This window comes from Macaca fascicularis, chromosome 1, assembly GCF_037993035.2.
Source record: "Macaca fascicularis isolate 582-1 chromosome 1, T2T-MFA8v1.1".
In the NCBI taxonomy this organism is placed as follows: Eukaryota; Metazoa; Chordata; class Mammalia; order Primates; family Cercopithecidae; genus Macaca; species Macaca fascicularis.
The window spans coordinates 105,854,565-105,876,930 of record NC_088375.1 but is presented as its reverse complement, the minus strand read 5'-3'; the positions used below and the strand labels follow the sequence as shown (position 1 = coordinate 105,876,930).

At 50.1% G+C, this 22,366-nt stretch overlaps 2 protein-coding genes across 12 annotated transcripts; both read right to left on the bottom strand.

Annotated features, from left to right (window-relative positions):
• Positions 1-175: 175 nt before the first annotated feature.
• Positions 176-6,661, bottom strand: SCAMP3 (secretory carrier membrane protein 3). The gene is made up of 9 exons (XM_005541559.5): positions 6,481-6,661; positions 6,051-6,128; positions 4,606-4,728; positions 4,399-4,519; positions 2,876-3,004; positions 1,697-1,856; positions 1,484-1,585; positions 869-986; positions 176-614 (listed from the first exon to the last, which is right to left on the bottom strand). Exons 1-9 carry the CDS (start codon positions 6,544-6,546, stop codon positions 468-470), a joined length of 1,044 nt encoding a protein of 347 aa, XP_005541616.1. The 5' UTR covers positions 6,547-6,661; the 3' UTR covers positions 176-467.
• A 595-nt stretch (positions 6,662-7,256) lies between these two features.
• Positions 7,257-18,460, bottom strand: CLK2 (CDC like kinase 2). 11 transcript variants are annotated; one of them, XR_006689567.3, is made up of 14 exons: positions 18,157-18,460; positions 15,777-15,946; positions 13,524-13,752; positions 12,743-12,830; positions 12,328-12,394; positions 12,045-12,161; positions 11,068-11,234; positions 10,195-10,289; positions 9,028-9,157; positions 8,848-8,930; positions 8,604-8,683; positions 8,333-8,423; positions 7,961-8,096; positions 7,257-7,789 (listed from the first exon to the last, which is right to left on the bottom strand). XR_006689567.3 is itself a non-coding variant. In XM_005541561.4 (13 exons), exons 2-13 carry the CDS (start codon positions 15,944-15,946, stop codon positions 7,607-7,609), a joined length of 1,500 nt encoding a protein of 499 aa, XP_005541618.1. In that variant the 5' UTR covers positions 18,157-18,460; the 3' UTR covers positions 7,257-7,606. The 11 variants fall into 11 exon arrangements, 6 of the variants coding, with proteins under 6 accessions (XP_005541618.1, XP_005541619.1, XP_015311762.1 ...); XR_012414009.1 differs by having other exon boundaries at positions 12,743-12,827; XR_012414010.1 differs by having other exon boundaries at positions 13,524-13,749.
• Positions 18,461-22,366: the final 3,906 nt, after the last annotated feature.

Below are 22,366 nucleotides of genomic sequence, written 5' to 3'. Positions count from 1 at the left end.
TTTCGCGTTTCCGTGGACTTCCCACCTCCTTCCTGCGCTAGCCACCGGGGCTCCACCGCCCTGCCCCTCCTATCTCCCAGTTTACACTAAAGCCGGGTCCGACCTTCCCACCTCACTCCACACTCTCCTCTTTCATAAGGCCTAATTCCCAATGAAGATTCAGGAAACGGGGATGTCAGTTCCAGTTCCACTTTCTTTTTATTTAAATAACCGAAGCAACAGCTGTGGCACAGCAAAGGGAAGCTGGGTTGGGGCGTGTGAGAGGTGGCAGCAGTGTGGCCTGATGGGGGGACTAGGTCACAGTGGACTCTCCACACGCCTGTCAGGTTCAGCAGTCATGGCCATTGGATTGGGAGCACTACGGAGGAGCCATCAGGTACTGATGTCTCTCCAAGTCCCAGAGACCTTAGGGACGGGAGCTAAGTCAGCTCCCTCAAGTGGCAGGGCGAGGGCATCCCAGTCAGGGGTCACGGGGCCCGGAAGGCATTTTCAGCAGCCCCAGCGGCTGCATTGGCAGCTGCGGTTCGCACCGCAGGGTTGGAGAAGACACCAGCAGCAAATTCTTGCTGGGCCTTCTGAAAGCTGGCACCTGTGCGGCGGTATAAGGAGTGGATCTGCAAGTAGAGGACAAAGACATTGCAGCACATTCCAGCCACTGGTTCCCCACCCCAGCCTAACAGCATCACTACCACTCAGCAGCCTGCTGCCCAGCATACACACTCACACACAGAAACACACACCCCAGAGGTCCATTAGCTGAGAACCACCCAGCAGCCTGACCTGTGCTGGTTGCTCCTGAATGTTCCACCCAGGCCCCTGGGGACCCATGATCTCACCCTCCCAGCCCCACCTTCAACACAGCCCTCACCCGTTTCAGCATGACAATTCCTAGCACAGCAATGCCAGTGAAGAGCAGGGCGACCAGCAGCATGAGCACGGCTACTGCTGTGTTGGCCTTCAGCACCACCAGAGCGGAGATCCAGCCACTGTAAGGAGGGGAAGGAGGTGCCAGTGAAGTGGGGCTCCTCAGCTTCTCCACTGGTTATGCCACCAACATCCCCTGTTCCTACCCTTCCCATCAGTAGTGGCTCCCCTGTCAATCTGGCAGTATTCCAAGCACCACAATCCCAAACTATATCTACTCTCTTCATAGTTTAATTCCAGTTTCTGAACCATTAGCCCTGAGCTCTCCAAGCTCTTCCAGGCACTCGTCTGGGGATTCTTCTTCCTCCTTTCAACTATGGTTCTGTGTCTCCTCCAGGAGGCCACCTCGGATTAGCCAAATGCAGCATTCTTCCCTTCAATCTACATGAGTCAAGAGTGCTGTCTGCGCTCTATCCTGGAAGTATGTCTTATATCCCATTAAACTAGTACCTCCCAAGGATTAAAACCACATTTCCTTTTTCTGAACAACTCCTATCTCAGCACCCAGTGCTGGCTTGGTCTAGAGGGAAAGGTGAGGGTGGATGACAGCCTCACAAACCTGAATCCCCAACCTGGGATACCAATGGCCTGGAGGACAAAGAGCACATCCTGGACGAAGAAAATGAAGAAGAAAACGAAGAAATTGAATGAACTGTCACTCCTACGAAGAGGAAAAAAATGGGGAGGGTGGGAGAAGAATTAGAACTGAAGGATGGGCAGATGTGGGGCCCATCCCAGGTCTCCATCATTCTCCCACCACTAACACACTTACCGGAAAGCCTTATACATGGGGCGGTACCAGCAGACAAAGGAGCAGGGCGTGAAAAGGAGGACCCAGAGGATAGAAAGCCCAAAGCCTGCGCCATTGTTGGTTTCCACACAGAAGCTGGCCAGGCAGGCGAGGAAGTTCAGGAGAAGAGCCAGCGTGCTGCCTAAGGGGCAGAGGGACAGGATGAGGAGTCCTTCTGGACTGCAATGAAGACTCCTTCTCATCTATGCTCACCCTGTAACTAATTCACCAAACATGGCAGAGCAAAGAAAGGAAGGCAACTGTGCCTTCATGGAATCCTTAACAGGGGAGATGGAGAAAGCAAATCTCAATAATGTGTGATCCCCTTGCAAAGACTTTTTTTTTTTTTTTTTTTTTTTGAGACAGAGTCTCGCTCTGTTGCCCAGGCTGGAGTGCAGTGGCGCAATCTCAGCTTACTGCAAGCTCCGCCTCCCAGGTTCACGCCATTCTCCTGCCTCAGCCTCCCGAGTAGCTGGGATTATTAAACCCATCTCTATTAAAAATACAAAAAATTAGCTGGGCGCCCGCCACCACGCCCAGCTAATTTTTTGTATTTTTAATAGAGATGGGGTTTCACCGTGTTAACCAGGATGGTCTCAATCTCCTGATCTTGTGATCAGCCCACCTCGGCCTCCCAAAGTGCTGGGATTACAGGTGTGAGCCACCGCGCCTGGCCTTTTTTTTTTTTTTTGAGACGGAGTTTTGCTCTTGTTGCCCAGGCTGGAATGCAACGGCATGACCTTGGCTCACTGCAACATCCACTTCCCCGGTTCAAGTGATTCTCCTGCCTTAGCCTCCCGAGTAGCTAGGATTACAGGCATGCGCCACCACGCAAGGGTAATTTTGTATTTTTAGTAGACAGGGTTTCTCCATGTTGGTCAGGCTGGTCTCAAACTTCTGACCTCAGGTGATCCACCCACCTTGGCTTCCCAAAGTGCTGGGATTACAGGCGTGAACCACCATGCCCAGCCCAAAGACATCTAAAGAATTCAAAATATATTCATGCATAGGGACAATAAAAAGTGGGGAGAGGGCAGGAACATTTGCTAGCAGGCTGCTGAGTTCTAAATAGAGGTGAAGTGTTTGGTTCTTGGTGAGCGGACCCCAGAGCAGTTAAGAGATCTACCTGTAACTTCCTCCAAAAGGCTTCTCACTACTCACACATCCAGAGGTAGTACATGGTAGATACAGTCTTCTGAAATTCTTGGGGGATCTCCATGGAGATGTCCTGGAAAAAGCAGGGCTGAACTGGACAAAAAGAAGGTAGAGGGGGCCAATTGTTCTGTCGAGCTGTAAGGCACAAGAAAAACAGAGGGACCCCAGAAGTAAGGCAGAGACCAACAAAGGAATCACTGACCCTTCTCTCCATCCCTGGATCCTCTTTCTTTCTTTCTTTTTTTTTTTTTTTTGAGACAGGGTCTCACTGTGTTGTTCAGGCTGGAAGGTAGTGGTATGATCACGGTTCACTGTAGCCTCAACCTCCTGGGCTCAAACAACCCTCCCACCTCAGTTTCTTTTCTTTTTTTTTTTTTTTCCTGAGATGGAGTTTCGCTCTTGTTGCCCAGGCTGGAGTGCAGTGGCGTGATCTTGGCTCACTGCAACCTCTGCCTCCTGGGTTCAAGGGATTCTCCTGCCTCAGCCTCCCGAGTAGCTGGGATTATAGGCACGTGCCACCACGCCCAGCTAATTTTTGTATTTTTAGTAGAGACAGGGTTTCATCACATTGGCCAGGCTGGTCCTGAACTCCTGACCTCAGGTGATCCACCCGCCTCAGCCTCTCAAAGTCCTGGGATTACAGGCATGAGCCCCGGCACCTGGCCATCCACCTCAGCTTCTTGAAGAGCTAGGACTACAGACAGATACTATCACGCCCTGCTAATTTTTTTCTTTAATGTTTTGGAGACAGGATCTCACTATGTTGTCCAGGCTGGTCTCTAACTCCTGAGCTGAAGCAACCTGCCTGCCTCAGCCTCCCAAAGTGTTGGAATTACAGGCGTGAGGCACCACATCCAGCCCTGGATCCTCTCTTTTATCTCCAATTTGGGGTCCAAGGAGACAAGGGAGAGTGGAAAAACTAATACTGTTTATTATTATTTAAAACATCCAAGCACTGTGCCAAGCACTTCACATATATCTTGTTTAACCTTCACAACAACCCTGTCAAACAGATGCAAACATGGTTTTCATTTTATAAATAGGGAAACTGAGGCACTCAAGATTAAGTAACTTCCCTAAAAGCTCATGGTTAGTAAGCAGTATCTCCAAAATTCAAACTCAGCAGTCTGACTCCAGAGTCTAGTTTTTTTGTTTTGTTTTGTTTTTGAGATGGAGTCTCACTCTGTCAGCAGGCTGGAGTGCAGTGGTGCTATCCTGGCTCACTGCAACCTCCGCCTCCCGGGTTCAAGCGATTCTCCTGCCTCAGCCTCCCAAGTAGCTGGGACTACAGGTGTGCACCACCATGCCCAGCTATTTTTTTTTTTTTTTTTGTATTTTTAGTAGATACAGGGTTTCACCATGATGGCCAGGATGATCTTGATCTCTTGACCTCGTGATCCACCCACCTCAGCCTCCCAAAGTGCTGGGATTATAGGTGTGAGCCAGTGTGCCCGGCCGAGCCCAGGCTCTTAAGACCTATTTTTGCTCCTCCCAAACTCTTAGATGCTCTTCCCCACTCTACTACTTACTAGCTGTGCCTCCCAGGGCAGCATGCTGCAGCTCTCGCTCCCTTCGGTCCAACTCCTCTGCCTTCCGGTTGAGCTCCTCCTGTTTCTTTAGCAGCTCAGCTGTAGCTGCTGCAGCTGAGGCCTGCCCAGTGTGAGCAGACAGAGATGTGAGCCCTGGGCCCGAGGACTGGCCCTTCTCCCCAGCCCTCACCTGCACACCTCCGGTACCTGAGTGCTGTAGGAGCCATAGTTCTTAGGTTCTGTGGGGCTGAGCTTTCTCGAGGGCTGCAAGGAGGGAGCTGAGGGTGGAGGCAATGGGGCAGGGGCTGGAGCCTCATAGGCTGGTGGTGGCTGTTGAGGAAAAGACCTTAGTGATCATCTAGTCCCTCGTAACACAGGAATCTAGAGTCTGCTTGAATACTTTTAGACCCAGAACTCATGATGTAAGGAAGCAGCCTTTCCCCCATTTGTTAGGAAACTAGTTCTTCTGTTGAATTTCTGTCAGAGAACCCTATGATGACCTGTAGCAGCCTTATCATCCCTCATATCCACTTCCTTAGCAAGGACTCAAATCACTCGTCTACCACATCTCCCCATTTAACTGTTTTTTTTTTTCCTTTTCTTCTGGGGATGGGGTGTGGGGGTCTCTCTCTGCCACCCATGCTGGAGTGCAGTGGTGCAATTATCACTCATCGAAGCCTCAAACTCCTGGGCTCAAGCAGTCCTTCCATCCCAGCCTCCCAAGTAGCAAGGACTACAGGCATGTGCCACTACACCTAGCCAATTTTTTTTTTTTTTTTTGAGACGGAGTCTCGGTCTGTTGCCCAGGCTGGAGTGCAGTGGCGCGATCTCCGCTCACTGCAAGCTCCGCTGCCTCCCAGGTTCACGCCATTCTCCTGCCTGAGCCTCCCGAGAAACTAGGACTACAGGCGCCCGCCACCACACCCAGCTAATTCTTTTTTTGTATTTTTAGTAGAGACAGGGTTTCACCGTGTTTGCCAGGATGGTCTCGATCTCCTGACCTTGTGATCCGCCTGCCTCGGCCTCCCAAAGTGCTGGGATAACAGGCGTGAGCCACCGCACCCGGCCACCTAGCCAATTTTTAAAACAGTTCAAGAGATGGGGGTCTCGCCGTTGCCCAGGATGGTCTCCATCAAATTCCTGGGCTCAAGCAATCCTCCCACCTCCGCCTCCCAAGTGGGATTATAAGCTTGCACACCATGCTTGGCTCCCCTGCCCCCCCCCTTTTTTTTTAAGTTTTAAGTACCATGAAAACCCCTTAAATTATTACAACTCACCATTTTCTAATCCAGTGGGACAAACAGGTGTAGTCCTCCTCATTCCTTGCTTTCAAACTGCACACCTAACCTAAACTCCAACCAGCCCCAACCTTTTTCTTCAAGAAAGCCTTCCCATACAGAACATTGGTTAAAGCCTTGCCAGCCTCCAGATGTTCCCAAGACTGACTTTTAGAGCTCAAACCATTTGGGTTGGTGGCCCTGGTGGCCCTAGAAGGATGAGACATCCCATGGCTGACTAGCCTCTCTCAGGGAACTAAGATCACAGTTCTTCTTCCTTCCTGTGCATGCAGAAAAGTCCCCGGTACCCAGGCTGACTTGTCTCACTGGCAAACCCTCCCCTTCCTTGAATTCCTGTGCTCTCCAGTAGCTCACCTCCCGGGTCTCAAAAGGGTTGTAGACGTCAAGAGTGGCATACTGCCGGCTGGGTCGGTGCTGGATCACAGCTGGGTCCTGAGGGCAGAGACCTGGGGCTCAGATGGCGTCCGGTGCCACTTAGGGGAATTCCCGGGGAGCATTCCCAAACTGCCTGTGGCTCCAAGTACTGCACCTTCGGGGTCACGCCGTCGTCCCAGGACTGGGACAACATTTACCTCGAATCCATCATCCAACACTGCCAGCACCAGCCCATTAAGGGGCAGGGCCCGCCCCCCCCGAGTGCTGACTGGTCTAGAGTCGCTGTCACCCCACGTGGCGGCTCTTCCCAGGATCAAATGTCACTAATGGGGATACAAGGTAGCCCGACCCTACAGAACCGGGAAGAATCAACCTGACTGCCCAAAAGAGGCCGACCGGCGCAAGTCACCTGAAAGGGGTTGTCAAGCTCGCTGGGCTCGGCGAACGGGTTTCCGCCGTCTCTGCTCTGAGCCATGTTTGCAACTGCGACCTCCGCGGCCCTCTTCCCTCCACGCCCCTGCCGCAGCAGTGGCGGTAGAGGTAGACCTCAGAGTCCACTTCACTCGCCTCAGTTCGCCTCGCTTCTCTGTGCACGGATTGGTTCCACCGACCGGAAAGGCCACAAGGATCCCCGCAGCAGCCGTGGGTTGCGCCTGCGTCTTGGCTAAAAGCTAAGACGGAAGTGCCCCCACGTGACATCTCTAACCCAGTGCCCACAACCAAGTACCGCCCCTCTTCCATGTGACTTCCTTCCACTAACGAACTACATTTCCCAGCAGGCCTCGTGTAGGAATCCGGCCTTCCTAGTCTCTCGAAATGGACGACGGGAGCCTTCCGACCGGCCCTGCTAAACCCCTAGGACTCAGGTTAAGAACGTTTTCAACCTGGGTTTCTGGCTTTATACTGGGGCACGGCCCCAAGACTCTAGGAGTCAGATCTTTCCCAACTCTCATGATTCCACATCCGAGAAGTGCCACCATATAACACTTCTCTATTCTAATCTGAAAGAAATGCCCCACCCATCGCTATCCTCCCCTATAAGGTGGACAGGGGAAATAAACTTGTAGCCTGGCTCTGCTTAATTTTGGAGGGTAAGAAGGACTCCCTTCATACCCAAAACTCAAGAAAGTTTGCCAATCGTTTCATCCCTCCACCCCAGCATTCCCAAACCTCCAACTCCACGGATGGGGGTCAAATGAAGCACGTTATTTTATTTCACAAAGACTGTACAAAATTCCTTATAAAACATTGGGTAGATGCCACCTGGTTACCTCACTCGGTCCCCATCCAACTCCGTATGAGGGGGCAGGTGAGGGTGGAAACTGTGTGGATGGAAGAGCATTATGTACAAGGCAGGGGTTGAAGTGATAGGTACAAGTTCTTTCATATTTACACTATTTCACATATTCACAGGTATACAGCCAGCCAGGAGGAAGGAGTGAACTCTGGCTCATTCTCTTGTATAAAAAAGCACCAGTGTCCTGGACTGGACACCCACTGCTATAAAAGATGCAGGGGGGCCCAGGGCCTGATCGTCACCGACTGATATCCCGACTGGAGTCCCACAACTTGTTGGGTGGCTCAGCCCGAAGGCGGGTGAAGAAAGGATGCTGAAGGGCTTCACCCAAGGTCAGCCGCTTAGCTGGTTCATACTCTAGCATGCTTTCAATCAGATCGAAGAGCTGGTGGTGTTCCTCTGCCTCTGAGGTCAGATACCGCTGGTGAAGGAGGGCAGGAAAAGGTGAGGCAGGATGCCTTATAAACCCTGCCTTCTTCAAGACCCTACCTTTCATTCTTGGAGAACCAAGGCTCTGCTTGCAACCAATTTGAAGGCTACCTAACCACGACCACACCAGGACCAACGTTTCTGATATTATAGCTCAACCTACCTTCCCACTAGCACAATTACTCCATAATCTTTGAAAGTTCTTTCTACTTGTATATCCTTGTCAACTTCATGAATCTTCTTTAGTTCCTCATTAAAATGTAAGCTCTTCAAAGGTAGTTTATTCTTTTCTGTCTGACCTAAAGAATCCAGGACATTGCTTTGATCTCTGGTTGTCTCAAGGTTAGGCTGTCTAACCTCCTTCCCTCCACAAAACCACTCCCTCTTATGTTTCCTCTGTTGACCAAAGATGTCTTCTTTCAGCTTTCCTCCCCTCCTTTCCTAACCCTCTGCTTGTGAAGAGCATTCCAGGGGCAAACCACCCTAAGAAGTGACTTCTGGATGGTGGGCACTATTTATCCCGAGCCTGGCTCACCCGCAGCGGTTTGCAGTTCTCACGAACATAGCGCCCAGCTGATGTGTTCTCATCCCAATCCAGGCGACCCCGGTAAAAATATTTCTGCTTTCTAGAGGGGAAGGGGAGGTTGAGGAATCAGAAGGTCACCCTTGTTACAATTCCCTTATTTCCCCATCTGAAAGTAACTGGGGGGACAGGAGGCATCAAAGAAAAAAGAAACTGATGTGAAATAGACCAATTCTGTGGAGAGAAAAGGAAAAGGGTTAACTAGTGCCCACTCAAGGTTCACCTTGTCTTTCGGATCATCCGGGAAGGGATAGGACCCAATATCCTTTCCATCATGGCTAGATGCTCTCTGTTGTCATGGGTCTGGGAAACAAAAACAGAACTGAGCATGGGACTGAAAAGGGCATGCTGAGGACCAGCTGCCAGGAAGATGGGCAATGTGGAGAACTGAGTAGGCAGGTCCTCAGCAGACAACAAAGCAACCAGGTAGAATGCCAGGTGGTCAAGTAAGATATCCCATCACTTACCTGGAAGAGGGTGAATCCCACATAGTACTCAAAGATGATGCAGCCTATACTCCATACATCACAAGGCTGTGACCAGCCCAACTCTGGGTGAGAATGGGAGGGAAAAGGTGTTATGAGGCTTAGGTGGCCCCACCCTCACCACATCATCTCACACACTTGGACAGCCTTGCCCTCCCTTACCAAGGATGACCTCTGGTGCTCGGTAATGGCGAGTGGAGACAATGGTGCTATGGTGCTCATGGTCAAAGGTGGCACTGCCAAAGTCTACCACCCGCACAGCTGTGCTCTTCACACTGCGCTCATCTCGCTTCTAGGAGCAGAGGAGGAAGAGGATGAACCTCTGCACCCAGACTGAGATTCCACCAGTATTCTCTACCGTGCTTCTGAGCCTTAAAAAAGCTACTGTGATCTCCTGCCTGGCCCCACAAGCCCTGGGAAATTTCCTGTTTTACAGCTTCCACCACATCCAGCATAATACTTTTCGAAGTAGGGGAGCAAAAGGATTAAGAAATGATTATAGAACAGCGTGCACATCTGTAAACATCTGAAGACTACACCCAAGTGCCGGATATACAGTTATTCTGAAAACGTGTAACATGTAGCAAATGGGTTTTCCTGAAAAAAATGTAACATGTAGCAAAGGGGTTTCTCTGAAAATATATAACATGCAGCAAAGGGGTCAAGGGAGGGAGAGCTTCTTTAGGTCTGAGATCTCCATCATCTCCAGTTAGTCAAGGGAGCCAAGCTTTCCTACCTCACAGAAATATACATCTCAAAAAACAAGTCCAGGCCAGGCGCTGTGGCTCACACCTGTAATCCCAGCATTCTGGGAGCCCGAGATAGGTGGATCCTCTGAGGTTAGGGGTTCGAGACCAGCCTGGCCAACACGGCAAAACCCCATCTCTACTAAAAACACAAAAACTAGCCAGGCATGGTGGCGGGTGCCTGTAATCCCAGCTACTCCAGAGGCTGAGGCAGGAGAATCACTTAAACTTGGGAGGTAGAAGTTGCAGTGAGCCAAGATTATGCCAGTGCACATCAGCCTGGGCAACAGAGCGAGACTCCAATCTCAAATAAATAAATAAATCAGTCAGTCAGTCCAAACAGAACCTTAAAATTTTTCACTCTACTGGAAAGTTATCTGAAGTCCCCTGTACAAGTTATCTCCCAATTTAAGTCTTAAGAGATCTCTCCCTTTCAACCTATCTAGTTTTACCCACTTGGAACCAGACAGGGAGAAAATGTGGCAGGACAAAATAAAAAGGGAGAAAAGAAAGGGCTCGGCAGAAGGCAAAGTGGCCCAGCTGCCTACCCCCAGTAACCAAGGGCAGACCCTATCCATCTTACCTTCTCTAGGTTGTAGGTGAGCTCATAGTCTGAATTCACAAACAGAATATTTTCAGGCTTGAGGTCTGTATGTGTCAGCTTGTTATCATGGAGGACTGTAGGGGAGAAGGCCAGGTCAGGCTTGGTGCAGGTGGCCAGAGCTAACTGGTATCAGCTGACCCCAGGCCTGGTTACCTAGGGCAAAGCCAGTGAGGAGACAGGTCCAGAATCACAAGAGGGCTGCTTTCTGCTCTACGTCTAAATGGAATGCCTGGTCTAAGAAGCTCTGCTCTATCTACAATAAGATACATATGTATCTCAACTGATGTAAAAAAAAAAAAAAAGAGTTTGCTTTGAGTTATAGTGTGTATACACTTTGACATGTGTCTAGCTGGCATTATGTGAACTTAGTTCTGTGAAACTGTATTGTTTTGATGACTCCAGAGGAATAATGTATTTCTTTGAATTCCCCACCTTGCCCCTTAGCTGAACTACATACTCTGTGTTCACATCTGCTTTGCTTTGCATGAACATCTCATCCCAGACACATGTAAGCCTTTAACCTAAAGAGTGTATTTTTGTTTCTTTATATTTGCTGTCTGACTGATGCTTTCCCAAGAAGGGGAGGAAAGGAAAAGGGGAGGGTAATTAAGTGCTTTGATTCCAAAGGCTTTCTCTTCTAGCTGCTGCTAGGTTAGGTGTAGAGTAAGAGCAGTCAGTGACAATAAAGACATTAGTCAAGGAGCTAAGTCAGAAGACATTTCAAGATGACAGTAAAACAACTGCAGATAACAGAGAGCTGACTGTTTAGGGGCTTCACCAGTGCACAACCGACAGAGAGATCCAATGAAGGGAGGGGATGCTCGAGAGTCCATTTCAGCCCACCCCACTCACACTTGACAGCCTGGCACAGCTGGAAGGCCATGTGGCGCACTTGGTGGATGGGGTAGGGCAGGTAGTTGTTGTCTTTGAGGAAATCGAAGGTGCTAAGGCCCAGAAGCTCAAAGGAGATACACATGTGGCCATGGTAGTCAAACCAGTCAAACATCTGGACACAGAGGCTGAGAAGAGAGATGGGGGAAGGGGGGTTGTCTGATGAGCTCCCATCTGCCCATCAGCCCTCCAACAAGGAGGTACTTCATAGCTGTTGATTCCACAAACTTGTGTAAAACCATGCCAGTTAATACTAACACCAAAATTCAGTTCAGCTAGGGAATAGCCTCTGCAAGACCCAAGAAGAATGGTACTACTTGCCAAGTTTCAAAATATCTTCCTGCATCATTTTAAATAGTTCAAAAAACTATTTACTGAAGAGCTGTTGAGTGCCAAGTTCCAAACAGTACAGATCCTGGATCATCAAACTGTCCATCCTAAACCCCAACCCCAGCCCAACTCCTGATATTCATTCACCACCAGCTACCACTGGGCTCCTGTTTATACCTACTGGCCTCATATCTTGGCTTAATGTCCTTATTCTATTTTTGGACTGTGAATATATGTGAACAAAATATTACTGCATAAATGTCTGTGGCCTTATCAGCATAGTTCTACTTATAAAAGCTTAATTCGTTGTTCAATGAGGTTGATGCTCAGTCCTAGGGCTATGTCCAGTGTATATCTCTACAGAACCCATTCTAGGCTGGGGTCAAACTACAGAGCAATCTAACTTCCCTGAAAACAAGGGGAGTGGATTAAGGCATGTCATAGGCCCCCACATTCCTACTCTGATGTTCTACTACTCTATGATGATGAACAAAAGATGAATGAATGACAAGGTCTAGGATTCCTGTCTGCCTAAACCAGATCTAGAAGTCTCTCCTGTGTAGGGGTTGGGCCTCTCAGCCTCCCTACATACTTTCTTGCTTGCTTACTTCTTGTTGTCAGGGTCTTTCTCGTTTATTTTCTCCAGCACATTGATCTCAAGTCGAGCTGCTTCCTTGTACTTCTCCACATTCTTAATGATCTTCAGGGCAACTCGAGCCCCACCCCTGTAAGTTGGCAGGAGAGGCTTTTGCTGGGTTCTCAAGAATGTCTCAAAATGAACAGGGCTGTAGGGGGACTAAGAAATCCTACCTTAGGTTAATTAGCAAAATAGCCCCATATAACCCCCACCATCTCTTTATCCCCACATAGTAGGGAGGGACTGACAGTTACCTGCGATGGTCAACACATTGTACAACTCGGCCGAAGGTCCCCTCTCCTAAGGTGCTAACGATTTCATCTGAAATGAAAGAGAGCAGGGTCGGGGAGAGGGAGGGAGAGAAGGTGGGGAATGAGCTGAGTTGGAAGAAAAATGGGGACAGCAACCTGGGGTGGAGATGAAGGAAGGGGAACAGATACAGATGGTCACAGGGGAAGAAAACCCCTGCGTGATTCCCACCACCTTTAACCCAGGGGCCGTGAGAGCTGGGAGTGGACAACAGAGGTCAATTCTCAACAGCAACTCAAACCACCCAGATAAACAACACCACTGAGAAAAGGCAAGAGGCTGTGACTCAGGTTGGCTTGGGACGTTAGGATGGCTATGGGACCATTACAGGCTATAGGATTGTTACGATTTGGCTTGTACATCGCTCTTGTAGCCAGTCCCCGACGTGGTAGATGAGGTGGCCCTCAGCGTCGTCCTCTACACTCTTGGCTCTCCGGCTGCTGTGCTGCTGTCGGGGGGCAGGGGGGGTCGGAGCAAGCCAGGTGTCGGAGCGGGGGCCGGAGGGAGGCGGGGTGGGTGGTAGAGGGGTCACCGGTCACAGGCGCCCAGCCAGGGGGGACAGACGATGATGGGGGACAGTGGAAGGGAACACGTCAGATGCAGTAAGGTGGATCGGTGTGAGAAGAGAGAGCGGCGCATAATCCCAAGTCCCCAAACCCAAAACAGGAACAGGGAGAGGCGTGGGCAGAGCAGGGAAGTGGTGTTGTTGCCAATGTCACCCACAACCCCATGCTCTACACAATGCCCTTCTGGGCAGACACAGATCTCCCCTTGCCCCCACCCAAGCCCGCCTGCCAAGGGGGCTACAGAGCCCAGGGCTTGGGGGAAAAAGGCAGTTCACAAGCAAGGTCCCCATTAAAGAGTGGAGGCCGCTGGGGCGGAGAAGCTGCTCCCAACACAATAAGCCCAACATGCCAGGGAGAGCACTGGGGGTCACAAATGCTCCGTGCCCATCCATCTCCAAAGCAGATTCCAGGGCCCTTCAAGAGTCGGAGAGCTCCTAAGAGGGTAGGCAAACTCAGTGCCCACCTCAGTGTTCATGCCCCAATGTTCAGCTGAGAACAAGGATACTTCTCACTTACCAGAGTCCTAGAGGGCCTGCAGAAGAGTGGGGAGAGGAAGGGCCTGGGCTGGCACTCACCGAAGATGAGCGGCTAAATGTCCGGCTGCGTCTCCTCCGCCGTCTGTGCTTCCTCCGGCTGCTGCGCTGGCTGCGGTAACTGCTGTTCTCCCGCTGATATTCATAGGAATGCCGATAGTCTGTGTCATAGTAGGCATCTCCCCGATCCCGGCTATAATCGTTGCGTCTGTAGCTGCCACAGTATCGCCGGTCATACACCCTCCGGTCAGATGAACGATCATCATAACTGCTGTTGGATAACAAAAACCAATTAGGCGTATCTGTTCAGACCACATTCCCTACCATACCCTGTGACAAAGTCTTGCCTTAGTGAGGACAAAGAGTAATGCTAGAAAACTGTTCTCGGCCGGGTACGGTGGCTCAAGCCTGTAATCCCAGCACTTTGGGAGGCCCAGACGGGCGGATCACAAGGTTAGGAGATCGAGACCATCCTGGCTAACACAGTGAAACCCCGTCTCCACTAAAAAATACAAAAAACTAGCCAGGTGAGGTGGCGGGCGCCTGTAGTCCCAGCCACTCAGGAGGCTGAGGCAGGAGAATGGCGTAAACCCGGGAGGCGGAGCTTGCAGTGAGCCGAGATCGCGCCACTGCACTCCAACCTGGGCGACGGAGCGAGACTCTGTCTCAAAAAAAAAAAAAAAAAAAGAAAGAAAACTGTTCTCAGACACTTTGTTGAGTCACTGAGAGGACCAAGGGACCAGAGAAGTGAGGTAACAAGCGCATCTGCCATGTCACCAAAACCTCTAAAAAGGCATCTGCAGAACCACTCCCTACTGGGGCCTTTTTCCCACTGCAGTGATACAAAGAAACAAAGAGCCATTTTTTTTTTTTTTTTGAGACGGAGTCTCGCTCTGTCACCGAGGCTGGAGTGCAGTGGCCGGATCTCAGCTCACTGCAAGCTCCGCCTCCCTGGTTTACACCATTCTCCTGCCTCAGCCTGCCGAGTAGCTGGGACTACAGGCGCCCGCCACCTCGCCCGGCTAGTTTTTTGTATTTTTTAGTAGAGACGGGGTTTCACTGTGTTAGCCAGGATGGTCTCGATCTCCTGACCTCGTGATCCGCCCATCTCGGCTTCCCAAAGTGCTGGGATTACAGGCTTGAGCCACCGCGCCCGGCCAAGAGCCATTTTTTTTTCTCAAGCTTTCCTGACTGAAATCCACCCTTGCTCTAAACCATCCGTAACCCATTCTTTCCACTGAACATGCCACTAAAATATTAAAACTGGGCCAGGTGCGGTGGCTCACGCCTGTAATCCTAGCACTTTGGGAGGCCAAGGCAGGTGAAGCACTTGAGGTCAGGAGCTCGAGGCCAACATGGTGAAATCCTGTCTCTACTAAAAATACAAAAAAAAAAAAAAAAATTAGCCAGGAATGATGGCGCATGCCTGTAGTCCCAGCTACTTGGGAGGCTGAGGCACAAGAATCGCTTGAACCCGGGGCCGCAGAGGTAGAAGTGAGCTGAGATCTTGCCACTGCACTCCAGACTGGGCAACAGAGTGAAACTGTCTCAAAAATAAATAATATTTTAAAATTTAAAAAATAAAATAGGCCGGGCGCGGTGGCTCAAGCCTGTAATCCCAGCACTTTGGGAGGCCGAGACGGGCGGATCACGAGGTCAGGAGATCGAGACCATCCTGGCTAACACAGTGAAACCCCGTCTCTACTAAAAAATACAAAAAAAAAACACTAGCCGGGCGAGGTGGCGGGCGCCTGTAGTCCCAGCTACTCGGGAGGCTGAGGCAGGAGAATGGCGTAAACCCAGGAGACGGAGCTTGCAGTGAGCCGAGATCCGGCCACTACGCTCCAGCCTGGGCGACAGAGCAAGACTCTGTCTCAAAAAAAAAAAAAAAAAAAAAAATTAAAAACACAAAGATCTAACTTTGTATTATCTGTCAGCTTATTAGTTACCCGTAGCTCCCAGTCCTTTGCACATGCTTTCCCTCTGCCCAAAGACACTTCCCCCACCTGACTCTTACTTGTCCTCCAGACATAGATAGATGTCGCTTTCTCTGCAATGTATTCTCTGAATTACACATCCTGCCCCACTCCAACCAAACGCGCTGGGTACATCCTCAGTTCCTCATTATGTATTCTAACACTTAACACTGCAGCCCAAATGGCTTCTTTGGTTATCTATCCCGACACTACCTTCAGCCAACTATTTAATGCAACAGTTTTAGCATATAACTAGTATTTGTTGAACAAATAATGAGTGAGTGACCCTGTATTTGAGTATCTCTTCCTGAGGCCTCACCTTCGAGAACGGACATGGTAGCTGTCCTCTCGCCGGCGCCGTCGAGTCCGGTCACTACTACTTGACCAGGAGCGACTTCTTCGTCGCTTATGCTTTCGGCTCCGGTAGTGTTCACGGTAACTCCCCCGGCTGCCTCGCTCTGAGGAATGGTACCTTCGAGGATGAGGCATCTGGAAGGGAAAGGAAAGTGGAAATAGGAAAGTTCCGAGTTTTCAGAAGTCTCCTCCAAGGACTGGCTGCTCCAAAGATGCTAAGCTGCTTTCCCCTCTTTTATTTCTGCCTCCTTTTACCACGAACAACTTCCTCAGTCTTCCTCTGTACTTACAATTCCTCCTTATTGGAGTATAGCCACCTACTAACTCTGGCTGAAACTCTAGAAAGCCCCCAAACCCATCCCTCATTACCCTCCACTCAGTTCAAGTGTTATTTTTTTCTTGAGACGGAGTCTTCCTGTGTGGCCAGGCTAGAGTGCAGTGGCACAATCTCAGCTCACCGCAACCTCCACTCCCGGGTTCAAGCGATTCTCCTGCCTCAGCTTCCTGTGTAGCTGGGATTACAGGCACATGCCACCACTCCTGGCTAATTTTTAAATTTTCAGTAGAGACGGGGTTTCACCATGTTGGCCAGGATGGTCTCAAACTCCCGACCTCAGCCTCCCAAAGTGCTGGGATTACAGGCGTGAGCCACCGCACCCAGCCAGTTCAAGTGTTCTATCCTTATTTTCTTCACACACAGCTCCATGAAGACTTTCAGGTCTAGGACAGAGTTAATTACAACGGGAAGTGTATGACGAAGATAGAGACTGCCACAGTGTATCCCCGGTCAGGATCTAAGATATAGATCTGTGCGATGCTGAGTTCCTCACAAGTCAATAAAGCTTTGGTTTACAGTTATGATAAATGTCGTACACTCACTAAGACTACGTCTTATCTCCCCAAGTAGACTATCAGTGTCCTGAGGGTAGGAATCCAGTCTCCCAGGTTTCTACATATACCAGGTAAACGCCAAATACTATCAGTTCCAACGATCTGGGTCGGGCCCTTTGAATTAATTTAATCATCTCTCACATCTTTGGCCAACTCTACCTTGAGAGGTTTTAATGTAGTAGGCCACAAAATACAGTCAGCATCCCATCTGGCCCCTCCACTCTTGTGCTTGAGATGTAGAGAATAACTGTTTTGTGTGTGTGTGTGTGTGTTTTTGAAACGGAGTTTTGCTCTTGTTGCTCAGGCTGGAGTGCAATGGCGCAATCTCGGCTCACCGCAACCTCCGCCTGCCGGGTTCAAGCGATTCTCCTGCCTCAGCCTTCCGAGTAGCTGGGATTACAGGCATACGCCACCATGCCCGGCTAATTTTGTATTTTTTAGTAGAGACAGGGTTTCTCCATGTTGGTCAGGCTGGTCTCGAACTCCCAATCTCAGGTGATCCGCCCGCCTTGGCCTCCCAGTGTGCTGGGATTACAGATGTGAGCCACCGCGCCTGGCCAGTAAGTGGTTTTTTATTAATATCAGCCCTACTTAGCTGACAGCTGGCCACCTTCCAGTTAATGGAATTGGAATGGGATGGTTCACAAATCCTTTTTTTCCTTTAAGGAAAAAAGAAAAAAATCACTGTCACAATCCAGGAAGATGAGAATAAGAAGGCAGAATAAAATGAAACAGGCCCAGGGACAGAAGTCTTGGTGGTGGTGCATGAGAATCGGGTATGCAAAAGGTTTAACGATTCCAATGTCTGACCACCATTCTGTATCACTTCTTTCCAACCTCCCCAAATTGAGGAGGGTGGTATTTGATGCATTCTTGGTGTAACTGGGGCCGGGAGCATACCAAGATGCAAGCACAAGATTTTCCCAGCACAGCCATCCGAATCAGCATAGCCACATAAATGCCATCTCACCACATACTACCATCAAACGGCCTCACAGCACTTTCCCCTCAAAGCATCACTAGCCTACCTTTCTAAAGTTTGAAATATTTTGCTTTTTCCTTTCTTACTCAGAAAATCCGGAACTCCTACAGGCAAATTCTTCCTGCATGCTCCAAGTGACGCGGTGATGTATTCCTCCCCTCCAGCTTTGATTGGACCCCTGAGTCCAACTTTGATATTCCACTCCTTCACATCTCTGGAACCACTCCCATCCTTACTCTATCACCCCTTCTAGTCTGGCTCCGCCCAAGTTTCCTACAGGTCTTCTCAGTACATCTAATGCAGGCCGACCTCCTTTCCCCTCATCTCCCTACTTCGCCGCTTCGTAGGTCTCAACTCTCCTCCTCTCCAAATCTCGCCCCCGTCCCTTGCCCCCAATCCAAGCCTAACCCCGCCCGCTCCGCGGTCGCCATCTTTTCGCGCGGCCCCGCGGTCAGCCAACCCGCGCGCTCACCGTTCTGGCGGCGAGGCCCGTGCGCTTGTCCCACAGGAAGTCCGTGATGGCGGCGGCACTGCGGCCGGAGTCCCGGCACCCCCGCGGCGACGAAGTGCTGCTCCACACCCCCAACCCGGGACCCTGGGACCTCCCGCCCCGTTCCCGGGCTCCGCTTCAGTCCCTCCCGCCCCGGCTCCGTCCCCGCCCCTAAGATCTGCTTGGCGCCGCTCGCACCGCCCCCGCCCGGGGCCCGATCCCAGCTCGGTCTCCGGCTCTGGCCTCTCCGCTCCGCCGCCGCCGCCGTGAGCGAGCACGCACGCACGGACTCACGTCTTGCGTCGCTTCCCAGCTACCCCCTGGGCACCGCCCCCAGGACCGCGCGCGCCACCACGTGCTCACGTAGCTGGCAGGCGTCAGCCTGTCAGAGCCTCGGAGGTACTGGGGGCGGAAGTTCATAGGGGCGAGGAGGGTCCACAGGGACAAGCTGGAAGCCTTCCAGGCCCGCTATGCCCCGCCTCCTGTCCTTTCCCACTCCCTCTTCAATCTTTTACCCTTTGCATGGAGACGTGTGGCTTAGTTAGGTTTGGAGTTTAAAAGAAAGGATTGTCATTGTCAATACAGTGTCGCTGCTCTGCAAGCCCGACTCTAGTGAGGCTTGATGGTGAAGTCTCATTCTTCTGCATAGCCTGAAAATAACCATTTCTTAAAACACATCACCTACCTATCCCCAGAACAAAAGTCTGCCACCTTTTGTCATCAGCAAAAGTTATGCACGACTCGGGGTGGGGTCACAGCCATGGGGGAAAGGTTTGAGCAATGGAGGGTTAGAGAATCGGGTGCCGAAAAAGGGGACTCACTTGAGAACTGTATCCTAAAGTGGCTTACATAATGTGTGAGAAATATAAGTTTACTAGGGCTGGGCGCGGGGGCTCAAGTCTGTAATTCCAACACTTTGGGAAGCCGAGGCCGGCGGATCACGAGGTCAGAAGTTCGAGATTAGCCTGATCAACATGGTGAAACCCCATCTCTACTAAAAATACAAAAATCAGCCGGGCGTGGTGGCATGCGCTTGTAATCCCAGCTACTCAGGAGGCTGAGGCAGGAGAATCGCTTGAACCCGGGAGGCGGAGGTTGCAGTGAGCCAAGATCATGCCATTGCACTCCATCCTGGGTGACAGAGCGAGACTCTGTCTCAAACAAAACAAAACATATATATGTACACACACATATGTTTACTACAGGCGCGCATCACCACGCCCAGCTTTTTTTTTTTCTTGTAGAGATAGTGCCTCACTTTGTTACCCAGGCTGGTCTTGAACCCTTGAGCTCAAGCAATCCTCCCCCGTTGGCCTCCCAAAGTGCTGGGATTACAAGCATCAGGCACCGTGCCTGGCCAGTTTACTAAATCTTAAAAAAGAACAGGAAGGCTGGGTGAGGTGGCTCACGCCTGTAATACTAATACCAACACTTTGGGAGGCCAAGGTGGGTGGATCAATTGAGCACAGGAGTTCGAGACCAGCCTGGACAACAGGGCGAAACCCAGACTCTACAAAAAATACAAAAATTAGGCCAAGTGTGGTGGCTCATGCTTGTAATCCCAACACTTTTGGAGGCCCAGGCAGGTGAATCACTTGAGCACAGGAGTTCAAGACCAGCCTGGCCAACATGGTGAAACCCCGTCTCTACTAAAAATACAAAAATTAGCCAGGTGCGATGGCGGGTCCCTGTAATACCAGCTATTCTGGAGGCTGAGGCACGAGAATCGCTTGAATCCGGGAGGCGGAGGTTGCAGTGAGCCGAGATGGTGCCACTGCACTCCAGCCTGGGCAACAGAGTGAGACTGTGTCTAAAAAATAAATAAATAATAAATAAATAAATAAATAAATGAAAATAAAAATTAGCCAGTCATGGTGTCTCCCGCCTGTAGTCCCAGCTACTTGGGAGGCTGAGGCGGGAGGATCACCTGAGCCTGGGGAGGTCGAGGCTGTAGCGACCCGTGATCGTGCCACTGCACTCCGGCTTGGGTGACAGAGTGAGACTCTTTCTCAAAAAAAAAATAAATAAATAAATAAAAGAAAAGAAAAAAAGAAAATGAGAAGAAGTAGTTACTCTACAGAAGGAATTGAGAAGTGGTCAGAAAGGTAAATTGGAAAAGAAATAATATAATCTGAGAATAACTATATTAAAGTCAGGAAGCTGAGCAAAGTGGTTCACACCTGTAGTCCCAGTTACTCAGGAAACTGAGGTGGGAAGATTGCTTTGAGGCTGCAGTGGGTCATGATCGCACCACTGCACTCCAGCTTGAGCAACAGAGCTGACCTTGACTCTAGAATGAGTAAATAAATAAAGTCAGGAAATATTAGAGAGGAGCTGGATGAAGGATAGTCACATGGAGGTTAGATCAGATAACCAGACATAGTTTAGAGAAGTTCTCTGGAATAGAAGATGAAGGGCAATCAATGAAGAGTCGGGGAGAGAGAAGTAAAGATTTCACTTCCTCCTCCTGGAACATTTTCTTAGATTATTAATTCATTCAACAAGCATTTACTGAATGTCCACTATGTGTCCAGCATTGTGCCAGGTGCAAGGTTCCTGTTTCTCAGAGTTTCACAATCTAACAGGAGAGACAAACCTGTAAATAAATAATGAGACCACCCTCACGCCTGTGATCCTAGCACTTTGGGAAGCCAAGGCAGGAAGATCACTTGAGCTCAGGAGTTCAAAACCAGCTCGGGCAACATAGTGTGACCTCATCTCTTAAAATAATAATAATAATGGTATCCCTGTGACATGAGCTGCTCAAAACAGTGGTGCCCTGGCTGCTGTAAAAAAGCTCTAGAAGGCCGGGCGCGGTGGCTCACGCCTGTAATCCCAGCACTTTGGGAGGCCGAGGCGGGCGGATCACAAGGTCAGAAGATCGAGACCACGGTGAAACCCCGTCTCTACTAAAAATACAAAAAACTAGCCGGGCGAGGTTGTGGGCGCCTATAGTCCCAGCTACTCGGGAGGCTGAGCCAGGAGAATGGCGGGAACCCGGGAGGCGGAGCTTGCAGTGAGCCGAGATCGCGCCACTGCGCTCCAGCCTGGGCGACAGAGCCAGACTCCGTCTCAAAAAAAAAAAAAAAAAAAAAAAAAAAAAAAAAGCTCTAGAATAGGCCGGGCACAGTGGCTCAAGCCTGTAATCTCAGCACTTTGGGAGGCCAAGACGGGCGGATCACAAGGTCAGGAGATTGAGACCATCCTGGCTAACACGGTGAAAACCCGTCTCTACTAAAAAAAACAAAACACTAGCCGGGCGAGGTGGCGGGCGCCTGTAGTCCCAGCTACTCGGGAGGCTGAGGCAGGAGACTGGCGTAAACCTGGAAGGCGGAGCTTGCAGTGAGCTGAGATCCGGCCACTGCACTCCAACCTGGGGGACAGAGGGAGGCTCCATCTCAAAAAAAAAAAAAAAAAAAAAGGCTCTAGAATAGACCCTACCTGGGGAAAGGAGAGCTGGAAATGTGTTTCTAGGTTTCCTAGAGAAGGTGAGATCTGAACCAAGTGTTTGAAAGTGAATTAGAGGAGAATACCAGGCAGAGAAAATATTTGTAAAAGCATAGAGACAAGGCACAAAGTCTTTCAGCATGATTGGGGCTCTGGCTTGCACGAGGGGGACGGTCAGAAGACAGACTGTTGAAACTAGGTCCAAATTTTTGGGGCCTGGTACACCATGCTAAGGAGCTTAAATGTACCCCGGTAGAAGATGGGAAAGCCTGATGGACTTCAAGCAAGTGACATAGCCATAGTTGGATTTTAGGAAAGTAACTGGCAGGGAATGGAAGAAGAATTAGCCTAGAAGAAGTCGAAGACTCTTTTAGAGGTTTCTGAAGTAATTTAGGTGAAAAAATCCTTAGGGCTTGACATGAGGCAGTGGCAATAAGAATTGGAGATGAAGGGAAGAATTGGAGATGAAGGGAAGAATCTGAGATATTTAGGAGTTTATAGCACTTCGCATAGCGCTGCAATTTACCTGTCTGTCCTTGGGCACATATGAGCAGTGGCTTTATGGCTAGGCCTTTGTTTTTGTTTTGTTTTGTGTTGTTTTCCATTACTACATGGAGATGCTAAGAGTAGGACTTTTATATCCACTCAATGACAGACAGAGTTGCACTTGGTGAAGGCTGACAGAATGAATTAGGGAATTAAATACTTGGGGAAGCAGTTCGGAGGAGACCAAAAAGACAAGAAT

Bases quoted from the DNA above. Each gene is read 5' to 3' on its own strand.
- SCAMP3 (XM_005541559.5), bottom strand. From the start codon at position 6,546: ATGGCTCAGAGCAGAGACGGCGGAAACCCGTTCGCCGAGCCCAGCGAG. The intron at 1,586-1,696 runs GTAAGTGTGTTA...TCCTCTTCGTAG, and splicing joins CCCATGTATAAGGCTTTCCG to GAGTGACAGTTCATTCAATT. The intron at 615-868 runs GTGAGGGCTGTG...CTCTACTTGCAG, and splicing joins GAATTGTCATGCTGAAACGG to ATCCACTCCTTATACCGCCG.
- CLK2 (XM_005541561.4), bottom strand. From the start codon at position 15,946: ATGCCTCATCCTCGAAGGTACCATTCCTCAGAGCGAGGCAGCCGGGGG. The intron at 9,158-10,194 runs GTAAGATGGATA...CTCTGCTCCTAG, and splicing joins TCACCTACAACCTAGAGAAG to AAGCGAGATGAGCGCAGTGT. The intron at 8,684-8,847 runs GTAAGTGATGGG...TTTGTTTCCCAG, and splicing joins TGGGATTCACCCTCTTCCAG to ACCCATGACAACAGAGAGCA.